At 49.8% G+C, this 27,218-nt stretch overlaps 1 protein-coding gene across 3 annotated transcripts; it reads right to left on the bottom strand.

Annotated features, from left to right (window-relative positions):
* Positions 1-233: 233 nt before the first annotated feature.
* On the bottom strand, positions 234-27,203 carry ARHGAP19 (Rho GTPase activating protein 19). Of its 3 annotated transcripts, none has more exons than XM_087765543.1 (12): positions 27,148-27,203; positions 14,017-14,282; positions 9,520-9,600; positions 8,953-9,162; positions 8,134-8,360; positions 7,553-7,639; positions 6,540-6,605; positions 5,618-5,806; positions 4,784-4,882; positions 4,099-4,191; positions 3,545-3,613; positions 234-3,024 (listed from the first exon to the last, which is right to left on the bottom strand). In XM_087765543.1, the coding sequence occupies exons 1-12, from the start codon at positions 27,189-27,191 to the stop codon at positions 2,968-2,970; spliced, it is 1,488 nt and encodes a 495-aa protein (XP_087621669.1). In that variant the 5' UTR covers positions 27,192-27,203; the 3' UTR covers positions 234-2,967. The 3 variants fall into 3 exon arrangements, with proteins under 3 accessions (XP_087621669.1, XP_087621670.1, XP_009463382.1); XM_087765544.1 differs by having other exon boundaries at positions 14,017-14,234; positions 27,148-27,196; XM_009465107.2 differs by lacking the exon at positions 27,148-27,203 and adding an exon at positions 17,103-17,151.
* Between the last annotated feature and the right edge of the window lie 15 nt (positions 27,204-27,218).

The following is a 27,218-nucleotide window of genomic DNA, read 5'->3' as shown; positions in this document are numbered from 1 at the left end:
CAGCCCGTCTGGGCACCCTGCACCACAGCAGGATGCCGGGGAGGGAACAAGCCCTAGTGCCACGGGAGGCCAGCCCACGGGAGGCCAGCGCCGTCCCTGCAGGCGGGCAGCGCCTCACCAAGCACCCCCGCGCTTAAGGGTAGGAGCTCTGGGGTTCTGGGCAGAGGTTTCCTTCCTTTTGAAGGCGGATGCACCACCAAGTCCTTGCTGTCCCAATGAAACCACTTCAGCCACTGAGCAAAACCACTAAAAATAAAAGCATTTAATATGGGGTTTTCACATGAACACACAGAAAGGCAACAGTCTGAAACAGTACATACATAGCATATATAAATAAGGACAAAGATTAAAAATACTTTGGAAACGATAGACTCTGGGAACAGTTAGTGGCTGCTCTGGGAGGAAGCATCCTTGTGAGTCATTGCACAGGGCAGACAAATGAGAGACATCCATGCCTGACTAAAACTCCCCCACGCCTGTGAGACAGTGTGAACACATTGGGACTGCAACAGCCAAGGGTCCTAGAGGCCGAATCCATTCACCATCACCATCTTCAGCACAGGGAGGACAGCACCATGGGCTAAAGCCCAGGGCACCAAATCCCCCCTGGGACTGCCCTGTCTGGAGATTGCACCCGCTCCTTTGGCAGGGAACGCTTCTGAGACATGCAGAACACCAGGCTGATGCCCCGTAGGTAATTTTTCTTAGAGCTAAGCAAATCTCAGCTGTGCCAGAAGCCAGACGGAGTCCCTGCACTAGAGCCATCAGTAAGGGGAGGACAGCGGAGAGAAGAGTCACATTGCTCTCATCAATACAGGAGTGGTGTATTTAGTCTTAGGAACAAAACTGCCTTGCCAAGCAGACACATATACAGAGACGTGTGCCCAAGTAAGCTAGGGGCAATGGGGAGAGGAGGGATGGGATGAACAAATGCTTCACCCAGCAGCCACCCACGATGCAAGTAAGAGCAGAGATAGCAGAACCAGACGCAGCTCTCCGTGCTCTGCCACTCGGCTTTCGGCTCTGCTCTCTGTTGAGAGGCAAAGCCAAGATCCCCAGGTCTCCGCTAACAGCAGACTGCCTGGGCAGGGTGGAAGTGCAGTCAGCAAAATATGCCATGCCCTTCCGAGAAGAGCACATAGACAGCTTCAGCCTCCAGAGGGAATGATTAGAGACACATCCAAAAAGCACATACTACTCCTACAGCAAACAGCCTCTGCCCTTCCTCACAGCAGTCTCGCCTGCCCAGTCCCTGAAGAACCCGAGCTCTTTCTTTGCTGCAACAGAGGCTCCTAACACCAGCAACTCCCAACTCACACATCTACAGTCCCACTACCCCCTACATTTTCAAGGCAGCTCCTCCAATTTGGGGTCAGACTGGGGACAGGCACCCCCAATAAAGTACAAGGAACATCCCTTTAGATTGGAGCAGCATGAGGCACATAGCTTTGTATCTCAAAAAACCCAAAAATCACAGCCAAAAAAAGTGACAAGTTCCACCTAAGCTGCACAGGGCTCCGATGCCCTGTTTTGACAGCTCTAGCCAGTCGGACTGAACTCCCTGCTCACATCCTGATATTCACACCTCCTGCCACCAGTTGTCTCAGAAAGCTGTCAAGGACAGAGCTCTAACTCCTGCCAGCTGCTGGTTCTTAAAGATTAGAAGACAATTATAATTGGATTCCAGAGATTATTTGCTTCACTGAGAAGGGCTGAGAAGTGTTTAGATGGTTCCCCAGCTGATTAAATCTTTATTTCACAGTAGTGACCCTGTGTGTTTCCTACCCCAGAGTGCTTGCAGACAGGTACTTGGCAAGATTGGCTTATTGGAGCACTTTAGCTTAACAAGGCAGCTGACACTGGCCAGCTGTGATGGGGGTTTATCCCATATCTAGATGGTTTCATCTCATTTCTGCAGCTCAGGCCAAAGAGCTGAACCCAGCTCCAGCCCTTTCTGCCAGTTTAATGACTAATCAGCCAGTTGCCTTACCAGCCATGCAGATATCTTGGTCCAAAGCCTTTGGCACCATTTGCAGCAGAGCACAAACGGCCGGAGTCCTCCCTCACCTCTCAAGCTGCTGATGCTGTTCCTATGCTGCACACACAGCCGCCAGGCTCTGCCTGCCCCAGACACTCCAGCTTCCAAAGACTGGGCTGTCCTGCCCCAGACAGCCTTTGCCAGCCTCCTGCCCTGCTCAGCTCAGCCTCCCTGGGGGAAATACAAAGCAGAGACACTCCTTGCTCACCAGGCAGAGCTGTGCCGCAGAAACACAAAGGCCATGAGCGAGGGCTGCCTCCAGCTCAAGCTGAAACAGAGGGATGAGTTTCTTGGGGAAGGTGCTTTCCCCTGGCCCCACTTGAAATGATGGCACCCAGAGCCTCTCCTCTTCTCCCAGGCCCATCCTGTGCTTTGTACCGTTTGTGCACTCCAGCCCTCCAGGGACAGCAGGGCAAAACAGAGCCCAGAGGAAGCAGAGGAGGGCATGGCTCCAGAGGAGGCCTGGAGGCAAAGTTAGCTGTCAGGATGCGGGTGAAGGTTGGAGTCCATCATTCTCACTGCTATCAGAGGCGAGGGAGCAAAAACAAGCCAATGTGTTAAAAACTCAGAGCAGAAAAGTGAAAAAATACAGCCTAGCAACATCACAGAGAAAGCTGGGAGTGCACACAGGGCCCTGCAATGAACAAGGCTCTCCTTGTAAGCAAGCACTCCAGCTCTTCCCAGAGCCAGCAGGTCAGACATGCTGCACAAGTTTTGGTTAGATAGTGGTTTGCCCCATAGTAGAATGAAATATAATTTATATACAGAAAGAAACAAGTCCCTGCAGTCTTTGCAAAGGTCCAGTTTCAAGAGTACTGCCATGTCGGTGGGGGTTGCTGTGAGCCTGCAGCACTCCCCTCTCAGCACAGCACATTATTCACAGCTTGTGAGGCTGGGCATTCCCCACCCATGCGTTGGTGTGAGGCGATTCAGAGGGATGACGAATCCTTGGAAAGCAGGTGGGCTCGCATGCGTCTACAGGATTCCTGGAGCAGAGAATTAGAGCAATTGAATGCTTGAGAGACAGAATGCCATGCGAGAACAGACTGACGTGCTGTCCTCCTCCTGCAAGGACTCCCCCCTGGAGTCTGCCTCCCACACCTTTTACCAGAGCAGACCACTAGACAAGAGGCAGTGAGCAGATGGGGACAAACACAGCAGGTCTGTCTTGGGCTGTACCAACCTCTTGTCCCACTGCCACCCTGACAGGCTGTTAGCACTACCCTGTGCTGCCAGCTCCCCTCTGCTCCCTGTGACAGCCAGCCTGCCAGCTCACAGGTAGAAGGGCTGTACACACCTGCTTGGGTGAAACCCTTCAGGGCCTGGCTTCCAGTGTGCCAACAGCCTGCAGCTCGGCATGGAGCAGGCTGCTACAAGCCAGGGAACCACAGCTGTCACAGAGCCTTGCGTCCATGCCATCACCTCTGCCAGTGTCAGAGCCTGGCAATCCAGGTTCCCCACAGGAAGGAGAATGGGGGTGTGTGTGTGTGTGTGTTTGTGTCTCACCTCTTTCCGGCCCTCCAAAGATTTCAGCTTCGCTTGGGACATGTGAGCTGGAGATCCACATTTCTGTAACTAGACAAGAGAGAGGAACAGGAGTAGAAAGCTGGGGAATGAAGTGGCATCCACAGCCTTCCCTGGGAACAGCGTGTACCACCAGAGAGCAGCTACCACCCAAATCCACTCTCGGTTTGTCTGGGCCGTGGGATAGCCCTACTACCCACAGGCTCTGTACAACTTGTGGAGGAGGATGGGAGAGAGGGAAGGGGGCACAAGCCAATGTCCCAGGGCAGGAACACAGCCAGAGGGACAAGACTGGAGTGGAGGCCCAGTGCTGCCACTCCTGTCCCGATGCTGCCCTCACCATCCGCTCCGCTCTCCTCACAGCAGCTTCCTAAGACCTTATTTGATCATACAGAAGAAACTTGGAAACCTTCTCTTGGGCAGAGAACAGCAAGCGGCCCCCCAGAGATCACTGAAATGAGTGCCCAAGTGGCATTCAAACTCCCCTCACATGCTGCCCCATCAGCAGCTTCAGCGGTGCTGCGAGCAGCCCTTACCAGGTGGACGTTCTCTTTGCTGACTCGCTCGGGCTCCGGTGTGGCATCCCTGCTCTTCCTCTCCAGGATAACTGGTGTTCCCAAAACTTTCCGCTGCCATAAGAAGAGAGGGCTGTTGGCTAGTGCTTAGAGTGCAAAGTGAAAAAGAAAGGGAAGGAGCAGGATGCATTGCTGGTAAGCAGTTGGATGCTGGGAAAGAAAAAAGGAAGCCAAGCTGGGACAGATTGCAAAGCCGAACCACCTGAAATACCATGCCACTAGGCTGAGCCCACCTGATTGTAAAGGGTTTGGGAGCTGACCTGAGGCCTGGCCAGGAGCCCAGCCTGTCAGAAGCAGGTACCTGCTGCTGTGGGGCAGACTACAGTGTGCGAACACCTGTGCTAACAGGCTAGACTACATGACCAGCTCCCTGTCAGTCCTCATCTCATCTCGGGAAGCAACCAATCCTTCAGAAAGATGCACAGATCCTACAGCCATGCGTTTCATAGATAATTACACTTTATACTAACAAGGCTTATTGTCACTGTGCTGCCTTTTCTGTCCCCAGTGGATCTGTGTGCTTTGGCAGCCAATACTTTGAACAGTCCCTACCCTTTGAGGGCCGCATTCAAGCCAGGGCAAGGTAGAAGCAGAGAGCAACATCAGAAATTCACAGCAGAGAACATGGGTCAGAGGCTGCCTTTACCTTAATGAGGCCGCTGAAGGAGCGCGAGCGGGTGCGTCGCGGTGCTGGGGATGTGGGTACCTCTGAGCCAGGAGTGAGAGCTGTAGGATGCTTATTAAACTAGGAGGAAACATGAGGGCAGCATGTTAGCACAGTTACTGTTATACTTACACTAGTCTCTTGCTGCTGTGTGCTGCTTTACCTGCTGCCCTCTGCCTAGAACTCAGTTTGTCTCTTCCGCACCCCAAAATGGAGGAGCAGCTCAGAGCTGCAGGGAGGAGAAAGCAGAGGAAGGCCACATCTCCCACCCAGGATTACAGGGAGCTTGGGTGCAAGGCTGCTTTGTGCTGGCTACCAGATTAGCCAAAAGCAGCAGCTGCTGGAGCAGAGAGGGGGTTGGGCAGCAGCTGGAGGCTGGCAGCCAGGACCGGTGCTGACCATGCCGCCCAGTCTCTCTGGAGCAGCAGGTTGGCTGGGAATGCTCACGGGACCGAGAGGAGACCAGTTCGTCCACTCCCCGCAGGCAAGAGTGGACAAGACTTTTCCCTTTCTGTGGGAGAAAGCTCAACAAGGCCATGATCAGGACAGGGGAACTGCTGGCCGGCGAGCGTCTGGATTGGAAAACAGAGAGCTCAAAGCACGGCTTGGTGCAGCAAGCTCCACGGTCAGCTACATCCAGGATATGCGGCCTCCTCCCCTGCCTTCTTACCGCTCTGCCCCTTACATAGCCCAAAGCCCATTCTCCCCGGCCAGCCCAGGATTAGGAGCAGCTCTCAAGAAGGCCTTGCCTTTAGCCCTGTGCCCAGGATTGTGCTGACAAGAACACCCCAAAGATATCTTTCCTCCCCACACTACCTGCCGGATAAGCTTCTTCTTTTTTGCAGAGTCAGGCATATTGTGGACGTGGCGGAAGAGCTCCTTCAGTGCCTCCTCCGTGCGCTGCTGGGTCTCCTCCTGATGGCAAGTGTCCAGCCGGCTACGCTTCTGAGACTTGAGGGGCTGCAGCTCTTTGGAGCCGGGAGACGTCAGCAAATCCAGGTCGTCCTGGGAAAGCGGAGACAGCAGTTGCTTGCCATGCTTTAATCCAAACGAGCCACCCATCTGAGCCAGCCTGGGAAGAGTCTCGTGAGCTGCCTCAACCCCAGTGAATGCACAGGGCTGTCTTTTCCCTACCCCTCTGCAGCAGCACTGCACCAGCAGGCCCTGTGCCAGGAAGAGGTGACAGCAATACAAAGGTGACCCCATTGCTTCTTCCCTCCCCTCCTGGATGCCAGCTGCAGAAGCCCTTCCAGGCTCGAGAAGGATCAGCGCAGCTCCTTGCAATGCATCTTCCCTCTTCTGCAGCTATATGAGGCATGGAAGCGTTTGCTGGCAAGACACAGACAAATCTTGTCCCAGTGGCAGCAAGTAGCCTTCATCCCAGCCCCTCTTCCAAGCGGCCTGGCCATGGCAGCAGGCGCATCTGTCTGTTTGGAAGGCACAACCCCATGAAGGAGCAGGTGCTGCATGTACTGGGCACAGGGAGCAGGTTTGCTGCTAAACAAGGGCTGGTATCTTTCCCTGTGCTTTTGATTAACAGATGCTTCAACTCTGCCCAATTTCCCTAATGCAGCCGCCTGCACTACCACACCATATGGTTCCCTCACTCCTGCTCTCTGACAGATCCTCTTTCGTGACTTGGGTTTGTTTTCAGCTTCTTTCACTCACAAGGATCCCTTCATAGTACCACAGCCTCTGCCCTTTCATGGCGGGCAAGCGCTGCATTTGCTGGCCTTACCTTTGATGTGTGGGCTCTGGATCCCAGATAGTGCAGCCTGGCACACTCACGGATGTACGCTGGAGCCTGTGACAATAAGCAGAGAAAAGGCCAAATGTAAGTTTAGTATGCATGGCCCTGGGGCAAGAGTGGCCCCAGCAAGAGCTGCTCTTCAACCATACCACACAAGCCAGTTCCATCAAGACTCAGTCATTTAGGGCAGACAAAGCAATGGGATTTCACATCCCCAGTGCGGTCCCGGTTCACAGTTTCCTTTTGATGCAGGCGACCAGCACAAGTGGAACACAGTAAGAGCAGGGTTCCACAGGAACTTTTTCCAAGCAATTCCTCCAGCTCTGAGCTGGCCAAACAGGTCCCTGACAAAGAGGACAGAAGGGGAACTTTCCATGGGAGGACTCTTTGCAGAAAGCAGATGCCTACAGTGGCCAGAAAGGTCCTGAGAAGCCAAGAGACTGCCTGTTGCAGAAACATTTCCTTGGGGGAACCTGCAGACAGCCCCACATTCCTGACAGCACCCCACTCTGAGCTAGACAGAGGCCCAAGACTGCAGGCTGTGCTTGTAACAGCAGTGGGTTGACTACCACTTGCAACAACAAAATGATCTGCTGTATTGGGGATTCAGCTCTTGGCAGCACTCATCCAGAACAACCCCCTTCGGTTTCCTTATCCTGCCAGAACCTGAGGGGAGCCCCCAGGACCCAGGACCCGGGTCTCCCGGCCGGGCAGCGGGTGCTGGGTGTCCAGCAGAGGGTGGTATTACACTGCACCGTGCTGCTGACCTGCCCAGGCACAAAGCCACCTCCGGGGTTGTCTTCCTCCTCCTGGGCTGCCTGCCCAGCAAAGACCTCCTTCCTCCCTAGTCACTAAAGGAACAGTTTCTTGTAGAAATCCTCCTTCTCCTACCACAGAAGAAAGCACCCAGAATATACACTTGACACCTGGAATCTGTCTGGACAAGGGCATCCAGTCTCCTGCTGAAAGGCCAGGGAGAACAAGACCCCAAGTACACTTACCTTGAAGAGTTTCTGAGAGTGTTTGATCATGAAGGTCACGCCATTGTTTAGCTTTGTGATATTCTCTTGAAGGTCATTTGCTGTCACCTGGCAAGGGGACACAGCCAAAGGCACAGCAGTTAGAAGGGGAGGAGGAAGGGTCTCTGCTGCCCTTGCTGTCTCTGGGACATAGACACAATGCCTCAGCAGGAGACGTGTTCTGAGGAGACAGGCAGGCAGGGCTCATAGCACACCAACAAGCAGAGCTCACGGAGCCAAAGCTGCTCTGAGAGGCGGAGAAGTAGACAACTCTGGGGCCAAATAGTTCACCAGCAGCACAAGAAACCTTGCAGAGAGATCTGCAAGGTTTGTCTGGAGTTGTCATTCTTAAAAGAAGCAGGACTGTGCTGTGCTTTCAATTTTACTGAAAAAGATGAAGCATCAGTTGCAAATGAGACCTACGGCAGGTCTGGACTGAGCACTAGGACTGAGTCGTGCCAGGAAGCTCCACCTTCCCATCTTGGTTCTTCCCCTGTAGGCCTGCCAAGCCTCTGCTTTCTACCTTGCAATATCCCACCCGCAGATACAGAGGCATTGCTCACATTTCTGGGCCATAGGATGTGGGGTGCAAACATGAGGGCAAGATTGTGGGCAGACATCTTGTTCTTGTCCTGCTTCTTGGCGGTCTGGTAGAGCAAGTCCAGCAGCAGTTTGAGCAGACTGCGGTTGGGTGCGGGAAGGATCAAAAACAGCAGCTGGAGGGCTTCAATTTGGCGTTCTTTGTCTGGAGTGCTGGTCTTATTCCCCTTCTCATCAAACAGCGTCAAGTCTGCCAAATCACAAGGTAGAACACGAAGGACATACAATACCTTCCCTAATAGCAGGCCTATTGCAACGAGTTATCATTCCCTCTTCACATGCAGATCTCCTCCAAACTCCTGCACCATTCTTGGCCCTCCATCTCTCTCCCCCCAGCTCCCAAGCTCCCCACCTGATGCATTAATCTGTGGTACTCCTCCCACAGGACAGCACAGCTGCTAAGAGTTGTGATGGGCTGAAGGCAAGATGGAGGAAGTTCACATAAGATAGTTCAATAACAGTTATTAAGTACATAGAAACCAAATCTCGCTTGGGAGACCCCTAGACTTAAAACAGATGGAGACCCAGGTTATCAATGTGGGCTCTACTCCTGTAGGTATCTGTTTATTGCTGGAGAGAGAAGACTGGGCTAGACAGACTTGGTCTGGATTTTCAGTTCCAGTCTTTCCACCGTTAGGCTGAGATAGCAGGAAGATTCCTTCTTACCCTGCCTTCAAGGATTACACTTCCACAGCCTAGTGTGCAGCTCTGCAGCATTACCAGCTTTCTAGGAGGCTGGCTCCGTTCCCTCTGCTCATCACTGCCTCTTGTTGGTTACTCACCTGCAATTTTGAGGTGGGCATGGAAGTGCTTGTGTGTCAGCAGTGGCTCTGGTAATTCACCAAGGAACATCTTAAGCAGGGTGGCCACATCGTTGGAATGAAACTCGCCAGAGTCCAGGTCAATATCTGTACCACTGTTCAGAGCATCCTTTAGGATCTGTTGCCTGATGCTGTTGCCTGGCACCCGAAACAAGCCTTCTGCTCTTAGATCTGCTCAGCAGAGGGGAGCAAAAAGGCCACTGATTAATCAGAGGCTGATTCCCATCTTCTTACTAAAGCAGTTCCCTCCCCTTTCCAGAGCTTGACAGCAAAATTCAGTGAGCTGCTTTCAGAGACATGACTTCAAGTTGGCTCCCATCAGTAGAAAAAGTCCATGCACAGAGGGAAAGAGATTAACATAACTGCTAGGCAATTCTGGGCAACAGTTGCCTAGTCCAGCCCCAAACTCCTGCTGCTGGAGGGCTCAGAGCTTTTCACTCTTTCACTTTTTCTCTCTGCACCAGAGACCTGAGGTGGGCCAGACAGATACCCCTTGGGATAGGAAGACAAGACGACAGAGTCACTTACTTTTGTGCAGATACTCAATCAGCTGGGAGACCTGTGCAATGCCTTCTTCTGTCAGCGGTGAGCCGAACACCACCCCTTTCTCTGCAGAACAGAAGATAACTTGTTCAGGCAGCTCAGACCCCAACAGCCACAGAGATGAGTGGTCCCCAAAGAACAGGATCTCAGCATGCAAAGACCAGCGCCCCAAAACACTAAGGGTGAAGGTCAGAAGGACCCCTACATACGTGAGATATCACACACACTCCCAAATAAGTCACTTCATCTCACCATGCTGTACTTACAAGGGCTTTACCATCCTGCTTCTTACCTCATTTTAATTACAGTTTTTATCAGCTAAAGCAAACATTCTCTAGCTCCTGAAAAGAAAACAACACCAGAACAGATGCTTCAGTTTTACAGGGCATATCATCTGCAAGCCTGGACCTTATGCAAACAGCAAAGTGGTAAGGGCAGATGTGACAGCCTGGACTGTCCAGGTGCCTGCACATTTGCACACTCCACATCTGGGAAGGAATGTTCAGATTAATCCTCACTGTGGCTTGACATGGAGTGGAGCAGAAAGAAGAAGTGCAGCTATGAGACTATGGGAGAGGGAAACAAGCACTAGTGGGGAGAGCAGACATAATCCAACTGACTCATGCTGGCTTCCTTTTCAGCAATGGGTAATCCCTGGAGTTCCCTAATTCCAGTGAATTTCTCTTCCAGGTCAGCTGCCTTGGCCTGAGTACAGTAAAGTATGAAGCATCAGAAAGCTGAATAAGGAAGAGCTAGAAAAACCAGAGAGTAGCAAAGCAATGAGCTGGGCCCTTCTCCATATGGAGCACTGACAGCTCCTCCACCTCCTGGAGTTTGCTTTCGTCTCATGGGGCTGTTACAGATCAGGCACGAGCTGCCAGCACCAGAACTCCATTCAACACAGGCTACAGCCCCAGAAGAAGACAGAAGCACTGGAGCTGAAAGGAAGGAGATGCTTGCATGGAAGGAAACATTAGATGAGAAGCCCATTTAACTGAAAGGCACTTGTTGAACCAATGCAGAAAACTGTTCTTGTCCAGAGAGGGATTTCCCAGGTAAGAGAGTGGTTATCCAGCAGGACAGTATTTTCTAATAAATGGAGTCTTGCTGGTGAGTGGCTTTTTCCATCAGACACACACACAGCCAGCAAGTTCTGTCCCTCAGAAAGCTGAGGCAACTCCCAGGGGCTTTGCTTGCAGCGACCAGAGCCCTGAGCACCACCTCTTCCCTCTGATGCACGTAGGTTTTGACTGCAGCTAGAGACAAGGTGCTGGATAGACCATACCGCAACATGCTGACTGCGACTGAGAACTGGAACCAGGTACAGAGCTGGTTTGTCCTGCCCTTGCACTTAGGCTTCAAAGAGCCAACAGATTTAAGAAAAGAATACTCCTCCCTTCTCCACAACCAGACTGCCAGGAGCATGGGCCAGTTCCAAGGGCAAGCTGGGCATTTGCACCCCAGCTGTCTGTGGCTGAAGATTTCCCTCCTTATTGTTACAGCTGACAGCCCAGCAATCTCAGCAGTGCATTGGCTGGTCTGATAAAAGTTATCCCCCCCACAAGCTTCCTCTTGCTTCCCCCCCACCCCAGCACATTTTGATTTTACTAGCTTTTGGTCTGTTGTACTACAGGTCTTACTGTTCTGTGGTGCTGATGCTCACAGCCTGTGGGAAAGACCTGGTGAACCCTGTGCGCTTCTCTAGCAGCCTTTCTGCACAACTAAATTTATTCCGCCTGAAGAATGTTCCACTTTCTTCCAGGACTTCTGAAATACATGGTAAGCCACCAGGAACTCCAGACTCCCGTTAAATCAAGAACTTTCTGACCTCCCTCTGATAAAGCGCATGCTTCAGTCTTGTGGGAGAAAGGAGGGCAATGTGACCTCTTGATCCACGTGTAAGATCTGAAAGGCTTGAGTGCAAAGGGAGAGAACGGCTGGCAAAAGATTCTTGTCCTTGAAGAAAACTAAACTTATTAGATATTCAACAGATAGAATCAATGGTGGCCAGGAAGGGAAGAGGAAAATACATTTTCTTGAGACATGCAGGGCCTGACAAATTCGATTTACTTTTGAAGTCAGAAGTTGATATCTGAATGAGAATTTGATTCTCAAAGAAACTTGAAAGAAGCATCTGGAGAATGGATGCTGAGTTATGAAGGCTTAGATGTTATTGTACGATTGCTTCTGAAACTAAGAAGCAGCATGAGATTGAGTTTCCTAATGCTCAAAGGAGTTGTAAGTATTTGCAGTTTGCTCAGCTCTGAGCTCTATGGTCCTTGGCCTCTGGCTTTGAAGAAATAAACCCTGTTTGTTCTAGCTGGTCTATAACATGAAAAAAAACAAATGATGGCTCCAAGATGAAACATGCTGTACACAAAACTGATTTTCTCTGTAGGCACAAACTACTTTTTCTCAGAGTTTGGCCAAGGAGTTCACAGACAGTGCCTGTCAATGCAGGGAGACACTGCCATTGCAGCCTGGGAGTGCAGCCAGCAGACTTGGAAACATCTGCTAGCTGTAGCTGTAGTGAGACACATGGCCATGGAGACGTCTGAATGGGGGAAGGCGGAGCTCTTGGGGAAGAGAGCTAGCGGGAGATGTCAGGTCTGATAAGAGCAGTGCTCCAGCAGAGTACAGATAATTTAAAAAAACGAGCTAGAGAAGGCTCACAAGCCCCTGCTAGAAGGTTTTGACAAGAACAGGGAAGTTTCCATATATGCTAAGAAAACACTTTCAACTTGGTTACTCACTCGCTTGTTTGTCAAGTGGCAAGTGTCTGCATTTAAGGTGTCCTTCCACTCTCCTGGAACACAGGCAGGAGCAATAACAGGTACGAGCACAGTCTAACTGCAGTTTGGGGGCAGTGTGAAGACCTCTTACGATGGAGCAGCAAGGTAAGTCATAGCAATATTGAATAATTCTCACCTAGGGATGCTAAAGGACTTTATTTGCAGTACTTGATTCTCCCCTGCAGTGTTGTCCAGCCCAGTGTATCTACCAGAGTTACCACTGGGTGAGGCAGGAGTGAAGGGCTGAAGCCAGCATCAGAAAATTCAGCCTGAGCAATGGGGCTGTAGAGCTTGTCCTTATGAAACACAATGGAGGAACGGTTTGGTAGAATCAAAAACACTTAGAGAAACTAAAGGTTTCTCTAAAATATACAGGTTGAAGGAAAAAAAACCCCATGCTTGGACATAGCGATAGCTCCCTTCTCAGAGGTACTCGCAGAAGCAGAATTGCTCAAAGGAAGGGGAAGACTAATTAAAAGTGTTCAACCTCAGGCTGCCAACATCTGAAGGCAGCTACCCACAGCTCCTCTGCCAGCAGACAGCCAGTCTAGCTAGGCAACCAGAACTGATGAGGGATGTGAGAGGTGCCCAGATGGAGGCAGTTTCTGTCTAAATGAGTGAGAAGGTTTAACTGAACTTATCAGGAGAACCAGGCTCCCCTTGAATGTGGGCAGAGATGGGAGAAGGCACACACACACCTAGAACACCCTTTTAGTTACAACAAAACAGAGCTGTAAATGCCAGCCAGCGAAGAGGAGAGGATCTGAACACAAATGTGGTCAAAAGCAAATCTCAGACTTCTGAGAAGGGGCCTGGGGCTAATGTTTCATAACCAAGACAGCTGAACTTGAAAGAAAACATAAGAATTGTCAGTTTACCAGAAAAAACTCCAGTTGAATGCTTGTCTCAGAAAGAAAGAGAAGTATGTCATCTCCTGGGGTTGAATCTGGGCTTGAGCAGAGTCAGTCTGCAGAGCTTTGTCACTGACTCACTGGATGGGGATGTGGATCAGAGTGGCAGTGGCATTTGGATGGGAGATGCTTACAGATTTCTCAGCTGCACAGACAAGACCATCCAGAGAGCTGGGACAGCTACAGTAGGAGACAGTGGGCACCGAGTGAAGTCAGTGGCCTGGAAAACCTGGGCATTATTGTTCTTCATGGAACCTGATGCCCTCAGCCTTTACTGATATTCCATCACTTATGAGGAAAGCTAATGAGCTAAGGAAAACAGAGCATGGACTACCATGGACACAAAGAAGCAGAGAGACAAAGATACCTTGGTGTGTATTAGAAGAACCTGCAGGTCGTTCAGGCACCCCTCTGCAGCTCAGTGCTATCCACAGAGCCAGACCAGAAACACTCAGGGACCAAAGGACTCTGTGGTTTGGGCTGCACTGAGCACAGCAAGCAGCAGACCCACCGAGGCCAACCTGACATAAACCACAGCAATAACCCCCAGAAGCAGGGTACTCTAGAAGCGGCAGGGCATTTCCTGGGTCAACCTCCCAGCCTCTGTTTTGCTCCTTTCTAGCGCTGGCATCCCCAGAGATTACAAATGTACAGTATTAAGCATTCAACGCAAGCTCAAAACAACAAGCCTATACTGAAAGTTTTGTAAACTGTGCGTAATAGATGATGACAGTCAGCAACACCTTAAAGGTGTGCACCAGACATCGTGCCATACTCACCCTTGCGCTTCAGCGACATCAGAGAACGAAAAAATCCAGAGGCTGTGCTGTTTGCCCCAGGCAGCTTTGGGTCCTCCTCTCCCATTAGCTGGGCCAGCTCTGCCCCAGGCAAGTCAATGAGCCTCGTAATGTTGCTGACAACCAGCTCTGTGAACACCTCTGGTTTTTCATGGCGCAGCTTCTCCACGAAGAAGTCAGGATTGAAGATGATCGGCTGGCTGCGGAGGGAGGAGTCATTGCAAATGACAAAATTGCAGATGGCATCACTGGAAAAAAGGGAAGGAGAAAAAATAAATACAGTAACTCCTCATGGCTTTGGGTTTTACAGCCAGCTGGTCTGCCCTGAAGGAGACATCTGCTGACACAGGAGCTACCAGTCTACACCATCAGCACTGTCTGTCTTCAGTGAGCGTTCAGCACAGTGCAGTTACATTTCCCTTCGGAGCAAACACATTTCTGGCCTGTTTGTACAACACAGCCCCAGACTAGCACTCCATAACGTGACGGTAACATATGCAACGCATGACAACACCCAACTAAAACTTTCACTGTATCTACATCCTACTAGCTCAGACAGCTATGGCATCCAATATTTTACATTAAATTACCACTCTCAGTCATAAATAAGTTTGGTTCTGTCTCCTTTCCTCCCCAGAAATTCACTCCCCGTGGCCTGAAAGTCTAAATCCCAATCTTTTTTTCATGGCCAGCTTATACTCACCAGTTCCTATTGCTGTTCCATCATCACTACCTTGCTATCAACAAATAGAAAGTTCCCATGCCCTGGGACTTTGTTTTTAAGATCATAAGTGCGCGACAACGCCGACCTGCATTTCTGCTAGGGATGTGGTCAAACACTCCTGGGGACAAGCTGCCAACTCTTGGTTACTGCTGTCTAGCAGCTACGATAACTGCCTGGCTATGCAGTCCGAGTCTGGAGCGAGTGGGAACTCATCAGTATTAGCACAAGCCACGGAAGATCGGTCCTTGAGGAACCCTTAGTAACCTTCCTCCTAGTACACCTGTTTTTGGCTCATCCAGTTCTTGCCTCTTCTTCAGGCCGTCCTTTATCTGACCTATTCTCTAATGAAGCCCACTTTCTCCATTTCATAGCTTCTCATGTGGCATGGGAAAAGGGATGCATCTGAGACACTGCTCTGCTAAAGGTTATCTATAACAGATACTTAGCCCTACCAGAGGTTAGGTAAGCTACATTTACCATGTCCAAAATCAAAATAAAGGGTTATCAAAGAGAGATCTCAGGTTAATCAGCTCTCTGAATGCTTACACTTAAAGCTTATCCCAATTTCCATCTACCTCTAGGCCTTCAATTACCATCTTCCCACCACTATTTCAAACAGTTGCACGCTTCTAAAGTCAAGCCCACAGGCTAGAGTTGCCTAGCTTGCTCCTCCTGCCCCTCTTGTACTTAAATGTGAGGATTAATGTCATTATTCTCCAGTCACAAGCTACTTCCCTGATGTCATACCCAGCTATAAAGTACTGGCCTGGCCCTGCGAGTTGGTGTGCCAGTTCTTCCAGGGCTCTGGGTGGAGGTTGCCTACTCACCCAGCTTGCACACACTGTGTGCTTTCACTGCGTGACATTCCCCAATCCTTTAATCATTCTTGGGCTCTTAGATAATACTTTCCTTTCCACTGTTTTCAACATCCCTCCTCAGCTGTGAGATCCCACTGAACACCATTTTCCAACAGCAGCTTCAGAAATGCTGTGCTCGTGCCCCAGGGACCACATCAGTCCCTTAAGTGCGGTGTGGTACCCAGGGGGAAGCATGTGCTCTGCCGATCACCCTCGAGGCCACCAAAGGCTTTCTCTCCAAAGCAGGCTTTCCCACAGAAGACCGGAGCACCTTGACCTTCCTCTCCTCTCTGCTGAGGGATGGAGGCCACATCACCGTGTTCGGACCACGCTGGGCATCTGTGCTCACTGCTCAGCACGCCTGCCACCGAAAGCGTTTGCAACCCACTGACATTACATCCATTTGTTCAAGCAACAGAGCACTTCAGCTACTAGTGCAGAGATCTCAGCAACTTATTGTTCTGATGTAAATCGACAGCAGCTAAAGAAGCGGAGGACATCGAAGCACATACTGGCAAGTCACCTAACTCCAGCCCGCCTCCATGCAGTGTCTGTGAACCCAACAGTTATCTGAGCTACTGGTGTACATCTTTGACTTGAAAGACCATCCTGGTGTGATTTCCAGGATGCGTGATCAGAATAAGAGAATAAAAGCTGGAACCCAGGCTACGCAAGGAGAAAGATACTTGCTGAAATCAGAGGAAACCAGGCTCTCAGCAACACTTGCATCGTGAGAACCCATACGAAACCCTCTCCCCTTGCCACTGCTCTCCACGGACGTCAAAGACTCCTTCAAGAGGATGGAGAGGAGGAAGGTCTGCAAGGCAGACTGCAAGGCAATCTGCCAGGTCATCCAAAATTTTAGAAAGCTCTTAAAGGCTCCCAGCTGCATCGCTCAGAGTGGCCTAGCGAGCATGCTGCCTACTCCAAATGGGGGCCATATTTTTCTGAGTACCTCCCAGTCTGTTTTTCAGCAGTTTGTTATCTGCAATAAATCAAGACCGAAACGCAACAACTCGGTATCACTGCCAAAAAGCAATTGCCAATCGATCTGATCATATTCGCATTTCATGGCACAGGGCTACAATGCACAAACAAGTGCCAGCTCTGCCCGTGATGTGGAGCAAGCCCTTTGCTTGAAACCCATGACAACTCATTCTGTGGCAATACAGATCCCGAGAAGGGTTAATAGCAAGTCTATAGGCCCAGTGACCCTGCCTGCAATGATCCGTGCACTGTTATTCACTCGCTAGCAGTTTTGTTTCCCCACAGAGAAGATATGCAAATACTTTGCAGCAGTTACATCAAGCATCACAGATTATCTGCTCCCTCTGACAATTAGATATCTAGATTCAGAGAAAGAAAATTAAACAATTTTGTCAACTAGAACTGACTGACATGACTTCTCCGCACAGCCAGCATTACAAGTTGCACAAAGTTTAACAACATTTAATGCAAAAATAAATAGAAAAAAGTAAATTTCTTACATGAGTGCTGAGAGCTTTTGGAGAGGCATTAGGAAGCAGAGACAGGGAAAAGAACTTGCTCCTTGTTTCCAGCAACAAAAGAAACCTGCCTGTCCCAGCACAGCCTATGCAAATTCCACGCATGCTACGAGACACAAGGGCGCATTATTGGGTCTGAAAGGCCCCCTTGGCACACACTGGGCATCAGCCTTCACACAGAGACAAAACAGAAAAGAAAAGCTGGACAAATTGATTCACGTCTCTTGCCAAAGGCTGCGTAGCTGGAGTTTAACGGCAAATTCCTACATAGAAACCGGGGGTTTGAATTAGGACCAGCGTGGTATTAAGCGCTCTCCACCTGTATCCAAGAGGAATCCACAAAATAGCCCCAAATCTACCCTGTGTTTACCATGAGTAAAGCCATGCAAACACATTCCCAACAGCATCCAAGCACAACCGACCTTACGGCACTGGCAGGACAATAACCGAGTCCCTTAAATGCACAACCCCGTGTCCAGAAACCTTGCTAGAAACACTCTCTGCCCTTGCCTTTCACACTTTTAGACCCTTTCAAAGACAAAGGACGTAGATCAGCCCCTCCGGAGCTGAAACAGCACCTGGCCATTGCTTCTTGCTACCATTACTGTGCCGCCATGTGCCGTTCATCCACTTCAGGCTTCCCATTCCAGGTTTCTCTGGATTCCCGTCCAGTTTCCCTGCCTGCTGCAGCTGGGACCAGCCTTGTATACTCTTATTGTGGTACGGCACTTCAATGAGCTACTTAATTTTGAAAGGTCACTTTATTAGCAGCTCTTCCTCGCTCAGAAAATTTGCCTTTGTATCATTATTGCTAATCAAAATGGAAATGTGAAGCAGACCCCTATTTCTGAGCAAAGATAAAGCCCCCACTGGCTTTACACACAATAACCCTGCCAATCCTCACTGCTGCACACACTATAACCTTCAGAAAAAGCCATGTGCCCCATCTGCTGTTTTCGTGTTAAAAAAGGAAGATGGATGTACTCTACCTACACTCACAGTGTATATAACAGCAGCAAAGGGGAGACAAACATGTATTCAGAGAGTTTATTGCTTTTTTTTTTTTTTGCTTTGCTTGCAATTACAGAGTTATATTTTCTATATGCTGTGATCTCAGATTGCTTTATGACACGTCAAAAGACGATAAAATAAAGGAATAAATAGCTTCCTCTCCCATCCCATGAATAAAATCAAATCCCAATGAATAATAAAACCTTGTACTAATAGGGTTGCGATTAAGACAGCAGATTAAAAAAAATGGGTCCTATATTGTGCTGAGATTCTTGCCATTCTAGTATCTTTTAGGAGCGAAGCCTGTGATCCCAGACAAGTCACAAAGAAAGCTGTCTGTCACACACAACGTTCTTGCTTCAGGCACGACAGCCCCATCATTTCATGGGGAGTGGATGGTGCAGGAGGTCAAAATCATGATGGATCAATTAATCCCTAAGGTAACTAGACCCAGGCCAGGGAAATGCCTTGGAAACTAGGGCAAAAATGAGACTTTAACTGGCAAAACCTGGTAATTGAACCTGCGGTGCAAGAGCTGTGCGAGCAGGCAGATTAGCTCATGTGGCAGCAAGCCTGCAGACAGACAGGTGAGACCTAACTGTTTTAGTGGCTTGTACAGATTTTATATTGTTCTAACTCCATTCATGTGAGGGCCGAAACACATTCAAGCAACATGAAATAGAGCATAAGGAGAATACAAGTAAGCCAAGAAAGAGAAGGAAGAGGTACCTTTGGGGCAAAGCATTAGCTGTGTTTGTCTAGCTGGGAAAGTGGAAAAGCTGGAAGCTGCAGATTTCAGAGGAGCCTGATGTACCTAATTCAGTGGGCAAAATCCATCTCTGGTGCCATTTTGCGCACTTTGCGTGTTGTTGCTAAAGAGCTAACACTTCAGACACACCACAGTGGAGGAGTCTTACCATACAGGAGTAAAAGGATTAAAGAGCTTTTGAAAATAAGGCAGATAATGGAAGAAAATCTCCCTCTATAATAACAAAATCTCTAGACTCCGAGAAACAGCCCGGCTACTACCAAATACTGAGAGCAAGGCGATAAGCAGGCAGTGCTAAAGAACACAAAACATGAGCAATTCTCTGCCTGGCTAAGCACAAAGGGAGACAGGACAGATGCGCACAGGCTCGTATTTCCCCAGGGAGAGAGAAGTAGCATCGTCTCCTATGTTGTGCCAGAGTACGGAATCAATTAATGAGGATGTCTGAAGACAGTATTTCCAGAGCCAGATAGGAGCCATCCCAGATTTTGCAAAGAGATGAAAGAACTGTAGTGGAATTATGTGGAATCATTTTAGGTACAAAAGGACTAGAAGACAAATTATTTCCTAGATTAAAAAAAAAAAAAAAAAGGATTTAATAGAAGCCTAATGGGAATGGACTGTAGAGACACAGAAGTGTCTTCACAGTTAAGGTTGCTTTGAGGACTGTACTTCAGACTGACATTCTTGTAAGACAGCGTAACAAAGATCACATTCAGGCCTCCAATTTAGCACAGTAACTCTTCATAGGATGACTGACTTGCCTCTGAGGAATGTAAAGAAAAACATGCAGCAATTTTTGCCTAGGGTTATACTCATAAGGTCTTTAGGGGCAGGGAGAGTCCTTTTGCGACGAGTACACAGTGGGTAGCACAGTGGGTGCCCATCCTTGACCAGTGTCTCTAGACTTAATACAAGTAAGCCATACTAGGCAACACCACCTTTTTAATTTTTGCTTTGCTTTCTTCAAATTTAAACAGCTAACAGAGTGATTCACCCTTTTAGCTATCAAAACCAGACACTAACATACAATTTAAACAGCAAGAAGCCGGGGAAGAAAGCTGCTATTATGTGATGGCAGCCTGTGCTGGACTACCCGGAACTAACATAACACTTGGCCATCTTTTGGACATCGGGTAAATTGGATATCCAAGTCACTGCTATAAGAATTCAAATTCTGTCTCAGTAAAGGACTCAAAGCAGACCTCAGCAACATCAGCTACACATCTGTGATGTGAACCTGGAGATGGACCTATCTGGGAAGATAAAAGGGTTGGAGGGGGGGGGGGGGAAGCGTGCTTTGGAAGAAACACAAAATGCAACATATTACCGGTGTCAAAGAAAACTGCAGCCGAAAGACAGCTTGATACCTGTGAAACATCAAGAAATTTGCATTTCAGCATGAAATTTCTCAAGTTTGACCTCAGTGAATTCTTTTGTGATATCTTTAATAATAGCCACTGGAATATTTTAAAATCAACAAAGCAGTACTTCCATCAGCCATCACCACAACATCAGAGCATCCAGATGCCTTCCAGTGCTAGAAGAGGCGCCTTAGAGAGGAACCGCATGTTCACCGCGGTGCTCCTCAGCAAGTCCCCTTCCCAGGGCCACCACCGCAGCTCCGGATGATCCCACGGTGTGCGGTGGCTCAGCCTCCTACCCAAGGCTCTGTAAAAAATGCAGAGATACAGCTACTGCCAGAAACCCAGTAATTTTACATTCAAGATCTGCAAGCTCATGTCTGCCTTAACATCAGAATAACACAGTCTAACAGCATTAAATAGCAATGCCGCTCCGATTTCCATGACTTTCAATGCAGCCTAAAGTTTGTGTCTTTATTTTAATACAAACCCCTACTGGGAGCAGCAATAGAAGAGGAGCCTTAGATCCAATCCTGATTTCGCTGAAACCAGCACCAAAACGGAATCTTTTTAGATGGCAGCAGCTGCCTCTTCTCATTACTGATCTATTCACTTTTATCACTGTGGCATTGGGAACCTCGGCCACAGCTGGGGACTCCACTGTGCTCCATGCTGTACAAACACAGAACAAAGGCAATACCCTGTCTTTAGAGGGCTGATAGCTAAATCTGAAATGAATGCTGGAGGGACAGAAAAGAGGAGGAATCCCAAGAGAAGAGGCAGCACTATCAGTCAGCATGAGTGATATAACTGAACTCTGCCAGCTTTTCTGTAGACACTATTAAAAAGGAGGGCAAGGAAGGACAGGAAAAATAATCAGGTCACACTGCAGACGTTTAGAAGAAATCCAGCTCCTGCACGAGGGGCGACATGGGACTGAGCACAAAGGAGCTGGTTTGAAAGCTATCAGGCAGGGACGGCTGGGACGCGGGGCTGAGGAGGCAAGAGCTGAGCTCCAGGCCCTGGCTGGGAGCCGCTGGCGAGGCAGAGACAGCAGGCTCTGGGAGCTCGCCGGGAGCTGGAGGAGCCCGGCAGCACCGCAGGGCAGCAGGGTGGCAGCCTGAGAAAGCCCTGCAGCCACTTCCCACCACCCAGAACATGCCGGGCAGGCGTGCTGCCTCCCTCGGGAGAAGGTCACCAGGGCCTGGGGATAGTCTGTATAGAAAGTGTATTGATGTAGTTTCCCCTGCCCCAGTCATATCATTATAATCATGACAAACAATGCATCTTTTTTTGCTTTATTTTACTAATTTAAAGCCATTTGCTTTGTGAATAATGCACCATAGATCTGAGGTACCCTGTGGGGCCAGGTGGTATCTGCCCTGAATGCTGTGTCCCATGTCTAGGAGAGGGATTCTGGGCCTTTTCTCCCCATGCACTGCAGAATTATCCAGCACAACCTTTGACTATGAGTCAAACTAACAAACTGCAAGGACACCTCCTCTTCCCGTAAACCCTAACACCTTTCTTGTGTAGTCTAAAATTCTCTACTGAACATCTGTCCATGGACTCTCGCCAGCTGACTGCTCTTCAGCTTCGTTCATATCCCAGGTAGGAAGTTTCTTCCCACTTTTGTCTGTTTGGTCCTTAGCTGGGTAGAGTGCAAAGTCCACGCGTGTCTGCTGTATCCTCAAAGCGTGCATGGGTACTTTCCAATTGCCAGCAATGATAGCATTCCCTCACTCTCCTCATTTTAAAATGTCTAACTTCTCCACTTCCCCATTTTGAGTGTACTGGAAGTCAGTAAAAGGCACGGCCCAGTCCTACCTTTACCTCCTTGGCCTTTAGCACTCAGAAGTTGCTGCAGGCACCTCTGATTGTCACCCTTACACTTGAAGATAAGAGCCCTAAGGCATCCTTCATAGGCAGGGAAAAATGCAGTTCAGAGACTAGCAAAGATACACCATGTAGGTGCTTCTCAGTCCCGTAGCTCCAAGCTAGTGTCCAGGTCAGAGCAGAGTTACCATCTGTAAAGAGGAGCCCCACAACAATCAGGTTTACTTCTGACATGAAAAAGCAAGCAATCACACAAAAAGAGCACAGCAAAATTAACAAGCTATTGTAGCAACTAGCCTGGGAACTCAGAGCAGTGCAGCAAGGAAGGATGGATGTTTTCCTCCAGCCCTCCCACAGGAGGATCATCATCCAAAATTGGTAGCACCAACTGGTGCCCAGAACACGTTCAGGAATCCTATCCCACCATCAACTGTCAGCACTCAAGCAAAGCACCGCAATTCGAGTACAGTGTGCTGTAGCACTCACAGGTTTGCTTGCCTGCTGGTATTTTTTCTGGACCAAGGGGATACCAAGACCTAGGTCAGGACCCACAGCCAGCTCTGAATGGTGCTGTTGGGTGAGATTTTGTGGTCATAGCCTGGCAAATACAGAGAACAAAGGTACTCAGGAAGTCACAGCTCTTGTCTTCGTTCGTTACACTTTAACTCCACAACGCTTCTTAGCTCCGGAGGTGCAACGGGCAAGCCGCGTGCTTGCATCTGTATTTTGTATCATGGTGGCGTCTGCGAAGGATGAGAGCACGTCAAATCCCTTCTCATCAGCAATCCTCTGCAGACACCACTGAGTATGTCAGAGGCCGCATCCCATGTTCCAGATGTGTAAACTCTCACAAGCTGGAATTGCAATGAGGCACACCTGGATGCATGCCAGCATTTAAATAAGCTGGTGACATCTGGTCAGGGCTGCCGAGGCACACAGATAAACAGGCTAGGCCAGCCGCAGAGCAGCACAGCATGCAGTACTAGAGAGCCGGCGATGCACAAAGCAGCCCAATTAACTCACCAAATTGAACAGACTGGGGGCCTAATGCTTTTGAAGGGGATCTGAGCAAGCTAGGATGTCAAAAACTGGAATATTGTACACAGATACCAGAATTCATATGACAATAACCTACCCTGTCACTTTATGCAACTCTCCCACACTGATCAGAAACTGCTTCTCCTCCCATCCCGCCTGACAGGTCATTTCTGTCCGGATTCACCCGGTTTCCCTGCAGAGCCCTGGGAGCAGCGATATATTTATGTGCCACTCAGGAGGATGCGAAGCAAGTGTGAGGATGCACGTGGGTGAGAGGAGAGCTCCAGGCACCCCGAGAGCTCGTGAAGGATGTTCCCTAAAAGGCTTCCCGCTCTCCAAGGCATGGCCAGCCGTAGCACGCTTGTCTCCCGCTATATGACAGCTCGCAAGCGGGGCTGTAGGAATGCCCATATGGAACTCCCAAACCATAAAGCTATGTTTCAACTTTGAGTCTGAACTCCAGCAAAACAAAAAGGGAAACTAATGCCGGCTCCCCTGAGAACTTCCTGCCTCTGAAAATCAGAGCTGCCACATTACCACTCAAGAAGAAAGGATGTTTTGGCCCGACTCCAAATTATTAGAGCTTTATAGGCCAAAAGCAAACACATTAAAAGTTCTCGTAAGCCAGCTGGCAGGCAATTATTTAAGCAGCTTATCACATTCCTCGCTATCTACAGTTTCTGAAAAAATTTATGAGGAAACTCTGGATAGCTTAATTGCAATTACCTAGCGCAGAGGTGAGAAAGGCCAAGAGCCAGGGAGCGAGGCTGCTGCACCTCGGAGGAAAGGGCCCAATTCTCTTGTTGGACACAACGGTCAGCGTAATACGTTACTGGGATGAGAGGCCAGGAACACACCAGACCTGTGAAGCTCTGAAACAATGGGTCAGCCAAATTTATCACACCTTGGGGCCACGGTTCCTCCCATTTCTCTTCCCAGGCTGGCTCCAAGACCCCTGTGGCATGGGACCACAGGAACCCAGGGTCAGTCCCCAGGATCACAGCGCAGCTTTGGTGACAGCCTGCTACTTCTGCACAAAAGCAGGCTAAAGAAAAGGTCTTGGCTCCCTGTTCTTGCCTCCAGCTAGGGAACAAGTGAAAATGAGATCCTACAGAAAGAGCTAACTCTGAAACAAGCGGAAAATACAAGGCCTCAGCTGTGAACAGGAGCCTGATCCAGCTGACAGAGGGACAGTATTTCCAAGAAGAACTTGAATTCAGTGCAACCATTAGATATTAGCCAACATTTCCATGCCGCCTGTCTCCTTCCCATCTGTTCATGCCACTTATTAAACCAACACACACTGAAGACTGTTGACCTTTAGGACAAGGAATTTGATTTCCCAGCACAGTGTCCAGTACTCAACGCTTCAGTCTCAGACTGAACTGACTGCACAGGGACCTTTAAAGGAGCGTTAACGAAGCCCGGTGACATTTTCGTATGCATGTGAATGTGCACACAGCAACAAGGCAATGACTAGGCTGGCAAGGAGACCCAGACGCTGCTTTGGACTATGTGGGCAAGCAATGCTCCCCCTTCATGCAAACAGACAATAAACTGAAGCGTAGCAGAACAAGGATCCTGTTGTCCGAGTCCATCCCAGGCCCTGGGTGAGAACAGGACAGGGCGTTACGTGTAAACATACAAAAATACTGCAAATCCAACGCAGCCTGGAGTTCAGGTCTGGATGCGCGCCTGACGGGGCCTGGACTGAATGAGGGGTTAAACGCAAGTCTAGGTCTCAAAGATTTTAGTGAGAGCTGTGGAGAAAGGAATGTTTAAATAAGATTGTCCCCTGCTCCAGGCTATCTTCAGAGAAAAGCAGCCCTGCATTCAGACTTGGCTTTAACTCTGAAATCAACCATTTTTTCTGCATGACCCTCAGCAAGTCACTTTGACTTTTTGCCATTAACTCATGTTTACAGTGAACGTTTTCCTATTTGCAGTAAAACATAGATGGCAATTGTGTCTCCTTTCATTGTCTGTTTACAACGTGAGCTCTCGAGGTCCGGTTGTGCAGTAACACTCTATCAAGCCATTTTAACAAGATGCCTTACACCTTTTTTCAGCACATCCTGCCTTCCAGGCCCATGGCTTTTTCCCTTCCACTCATCCCACCCCTGCCATATCAAATGGCTGACACGAACACCGAGTGCCTGGCAAAGTGTTTAGGCGCTGCTTGAATTGAACGTTAAATGAATTCATTAGACAGATGTTTCTCTTTTGAAATTGAGCACTCGGGCACACTGCAATCATCATTCTCAGTTATGAAGAGCCAGGCAAAGGTTAGGGAGACCACAAACAGAAGAGAGACCCACACAAATCATCTTTTGTCATGTTCAGTAACATTTGGTAAGGAGGTTAAGACAACCAGCTTTCATTTCCAATCTTTAAGTCAGCATGCTATAAGACCACATGCGTAGCATGAAAGCTTTACTAGCTAACTTGCACTTCTCTCCAGATGAGAGGAAATAGGGGCAAAAGCCCGGTCGTGGAGCATACTTTAAAAAAAAAAAGAAAGCAAGCTTTGTGGTCTTTGTGGTGATAGACCTGCAAAGCAAGAGATCGATTTGCTAGCGCTACCTGTGGGTGACAAGGAAGCGTTGGAGTAAAACTTATCCTTAAAGCACTTGTAGTGGGGCAGGGAGGTGGGTAAAGAGCTGGGGGATTAAATACTAAGGACAACTGTCAGCATGTAACAAAAATTCAGTCATTTGGACTGATCCAAGCCACGTTTAAAATGCTTTGTCCAAAAGAGTGTTGTAAGCATCAGCTGCACAGAACATATCCTTTTACCAGGTCCAGCCTTTTAGGCACTCTCTGCTCAAACATGCCACACTGAGCACCATCTCTTTGTCCCTCCTTCCGGAGCAATGCTCTGCCCCAACCCAAGCACCACGGCAGCTCCCCCAGATAAGCACAGCAAGTGCCATCAGGATGGGTCCCACTCAGCAGAGAACGGGACAGCACTACTGTGAATCCGGCTGCGTATGAGGCATCAGCCCTCAACTGTATTTATTTTGCAAGTCCACAAAAATTACCACTCAAAGGATACTCACTTTGCAGCTCCACACCACGCATGCAGGAAAAAAAAAAGGAAAAAGAAGAAGAGATATTACAGCTTTTTAGCAGTAATCCAAAACCACTGTTCCAGTGAGGTGCTCGTACAGTCTCTGCTATTTTATTGGCAGTGGTCAGAGAACGGTTATGCATATGAAAGTATGTGCTAAAGATTAATTAAGTGAAGCTTACAGCGTACGCATATTTAGAAAGCAAGAATAACGCATGCAGAGTGGACAAAGCAAGGGAGGAAGGGCTGGATGCAAAGCAAGTCTATATAGTGCCATCACCCTACCAAACCCTGCAACTGCCAAGCGCTCGGTATTCGGCCTCTGCGGCTGCGGGGGAAGCGAGCCAGCCCCGCCGCCGCACGCCTCGGAGCTCCGCAGGCAGCCAGCGGCAGAGCTGCAAGGCGGGCACTTATCTTTGCTAGGCTGAGAGCAGGGACGCAATTCCCTGTGGAACCGTCCCCCTGCCCGGGTGGTTTAGGGCAGGATCTCTCCCCTCCACAAGAGGGGCGGGCGGTCCTTTCCCTGCAATGCAGCACAGGGACGCTGCAGGGAGCGCTCCCCGGCCGCCGAGGCTGAACCCACGGGGGCGGGGGGACGGCGGCAAAGCGGCGCGGAGGTGCCCGCAGATGCCACCTCCATCCCCCCCTGCCCCGCGGGGCTGCCCTTCGCCACGGCCGAGCGCCGGGGACCCCGGCCGGGGGGGGAGCTGCTGCCCCGCCGCAGCAGGAACGTCGAGAGGCCGGCTCGCAGCGGAAGCGCCGCCGGGCCCGAGGGGCACCGGACGGCGCCTGCCCGCCAGCAGCGCGCTGCGGACGGGTGCGGGGTGCCCGCAGGCGGGCGGGGCGGGGCAGCGATCCGTTAACGGTGCGAGGGGCCGGGGAGGGCGCCCGGGCGAGGGGGGGGGGGGGAGTGGCGGGCCCCGGGGGCCCCGCTCCTACCTGCCGCCGCGCCGCCCGCCGGGCGCCGGTGCTCCCGCCGCCATCTCATACCTGCCGCTCCGCCTCCCCAT

Source organism: Nipponia nippon, unplaced genomic scaffold (genome assembly GCF_047370975.1).
Source record: "Nipponia nippon isolate SJK-2023a ecotype South Korea unplaced genomic scaffold, ASM4737097v1 scaffold_3, whole genome shotgun sequence".
NCBI classification, from domain to species: Eukaryota; Metazoa; Chordata; class Aves; order Pelecaniformes; family Threskiornithidae; genus Nipponia; species Nipponia nippon.
Note: the sequence above shows the minus strand (reverse complement) of the source record. Positions and strands in the feature narration are given on the sequence as shown.

Excerpts from the sequence above, each read along its gene's own strand:
- ARHGAP19 (XM_087765543.1), bottom strand. The coding sequence starts at position 27,191 with ATGGCGGCGGGAGCACCGGCGCCCGGCGGGCGGCGCGGCGGCAG. Across the intron at positions 7,640-8,133 it reads ACATCCTATGGCCCAGAAAT|GTGACAGCAAATGACCTTCA; the intron begins GTGAGCAATGCC and ends TCCCCTTGCCAG. Across the intron at positions 3,025-3,544 it reads CTTTGGAGGGCCGGAAAGAG|GAATCCTGTAGACGCATGCG; the intron begins GTGAGACACAAA and ends TCTCTGCTCCAG.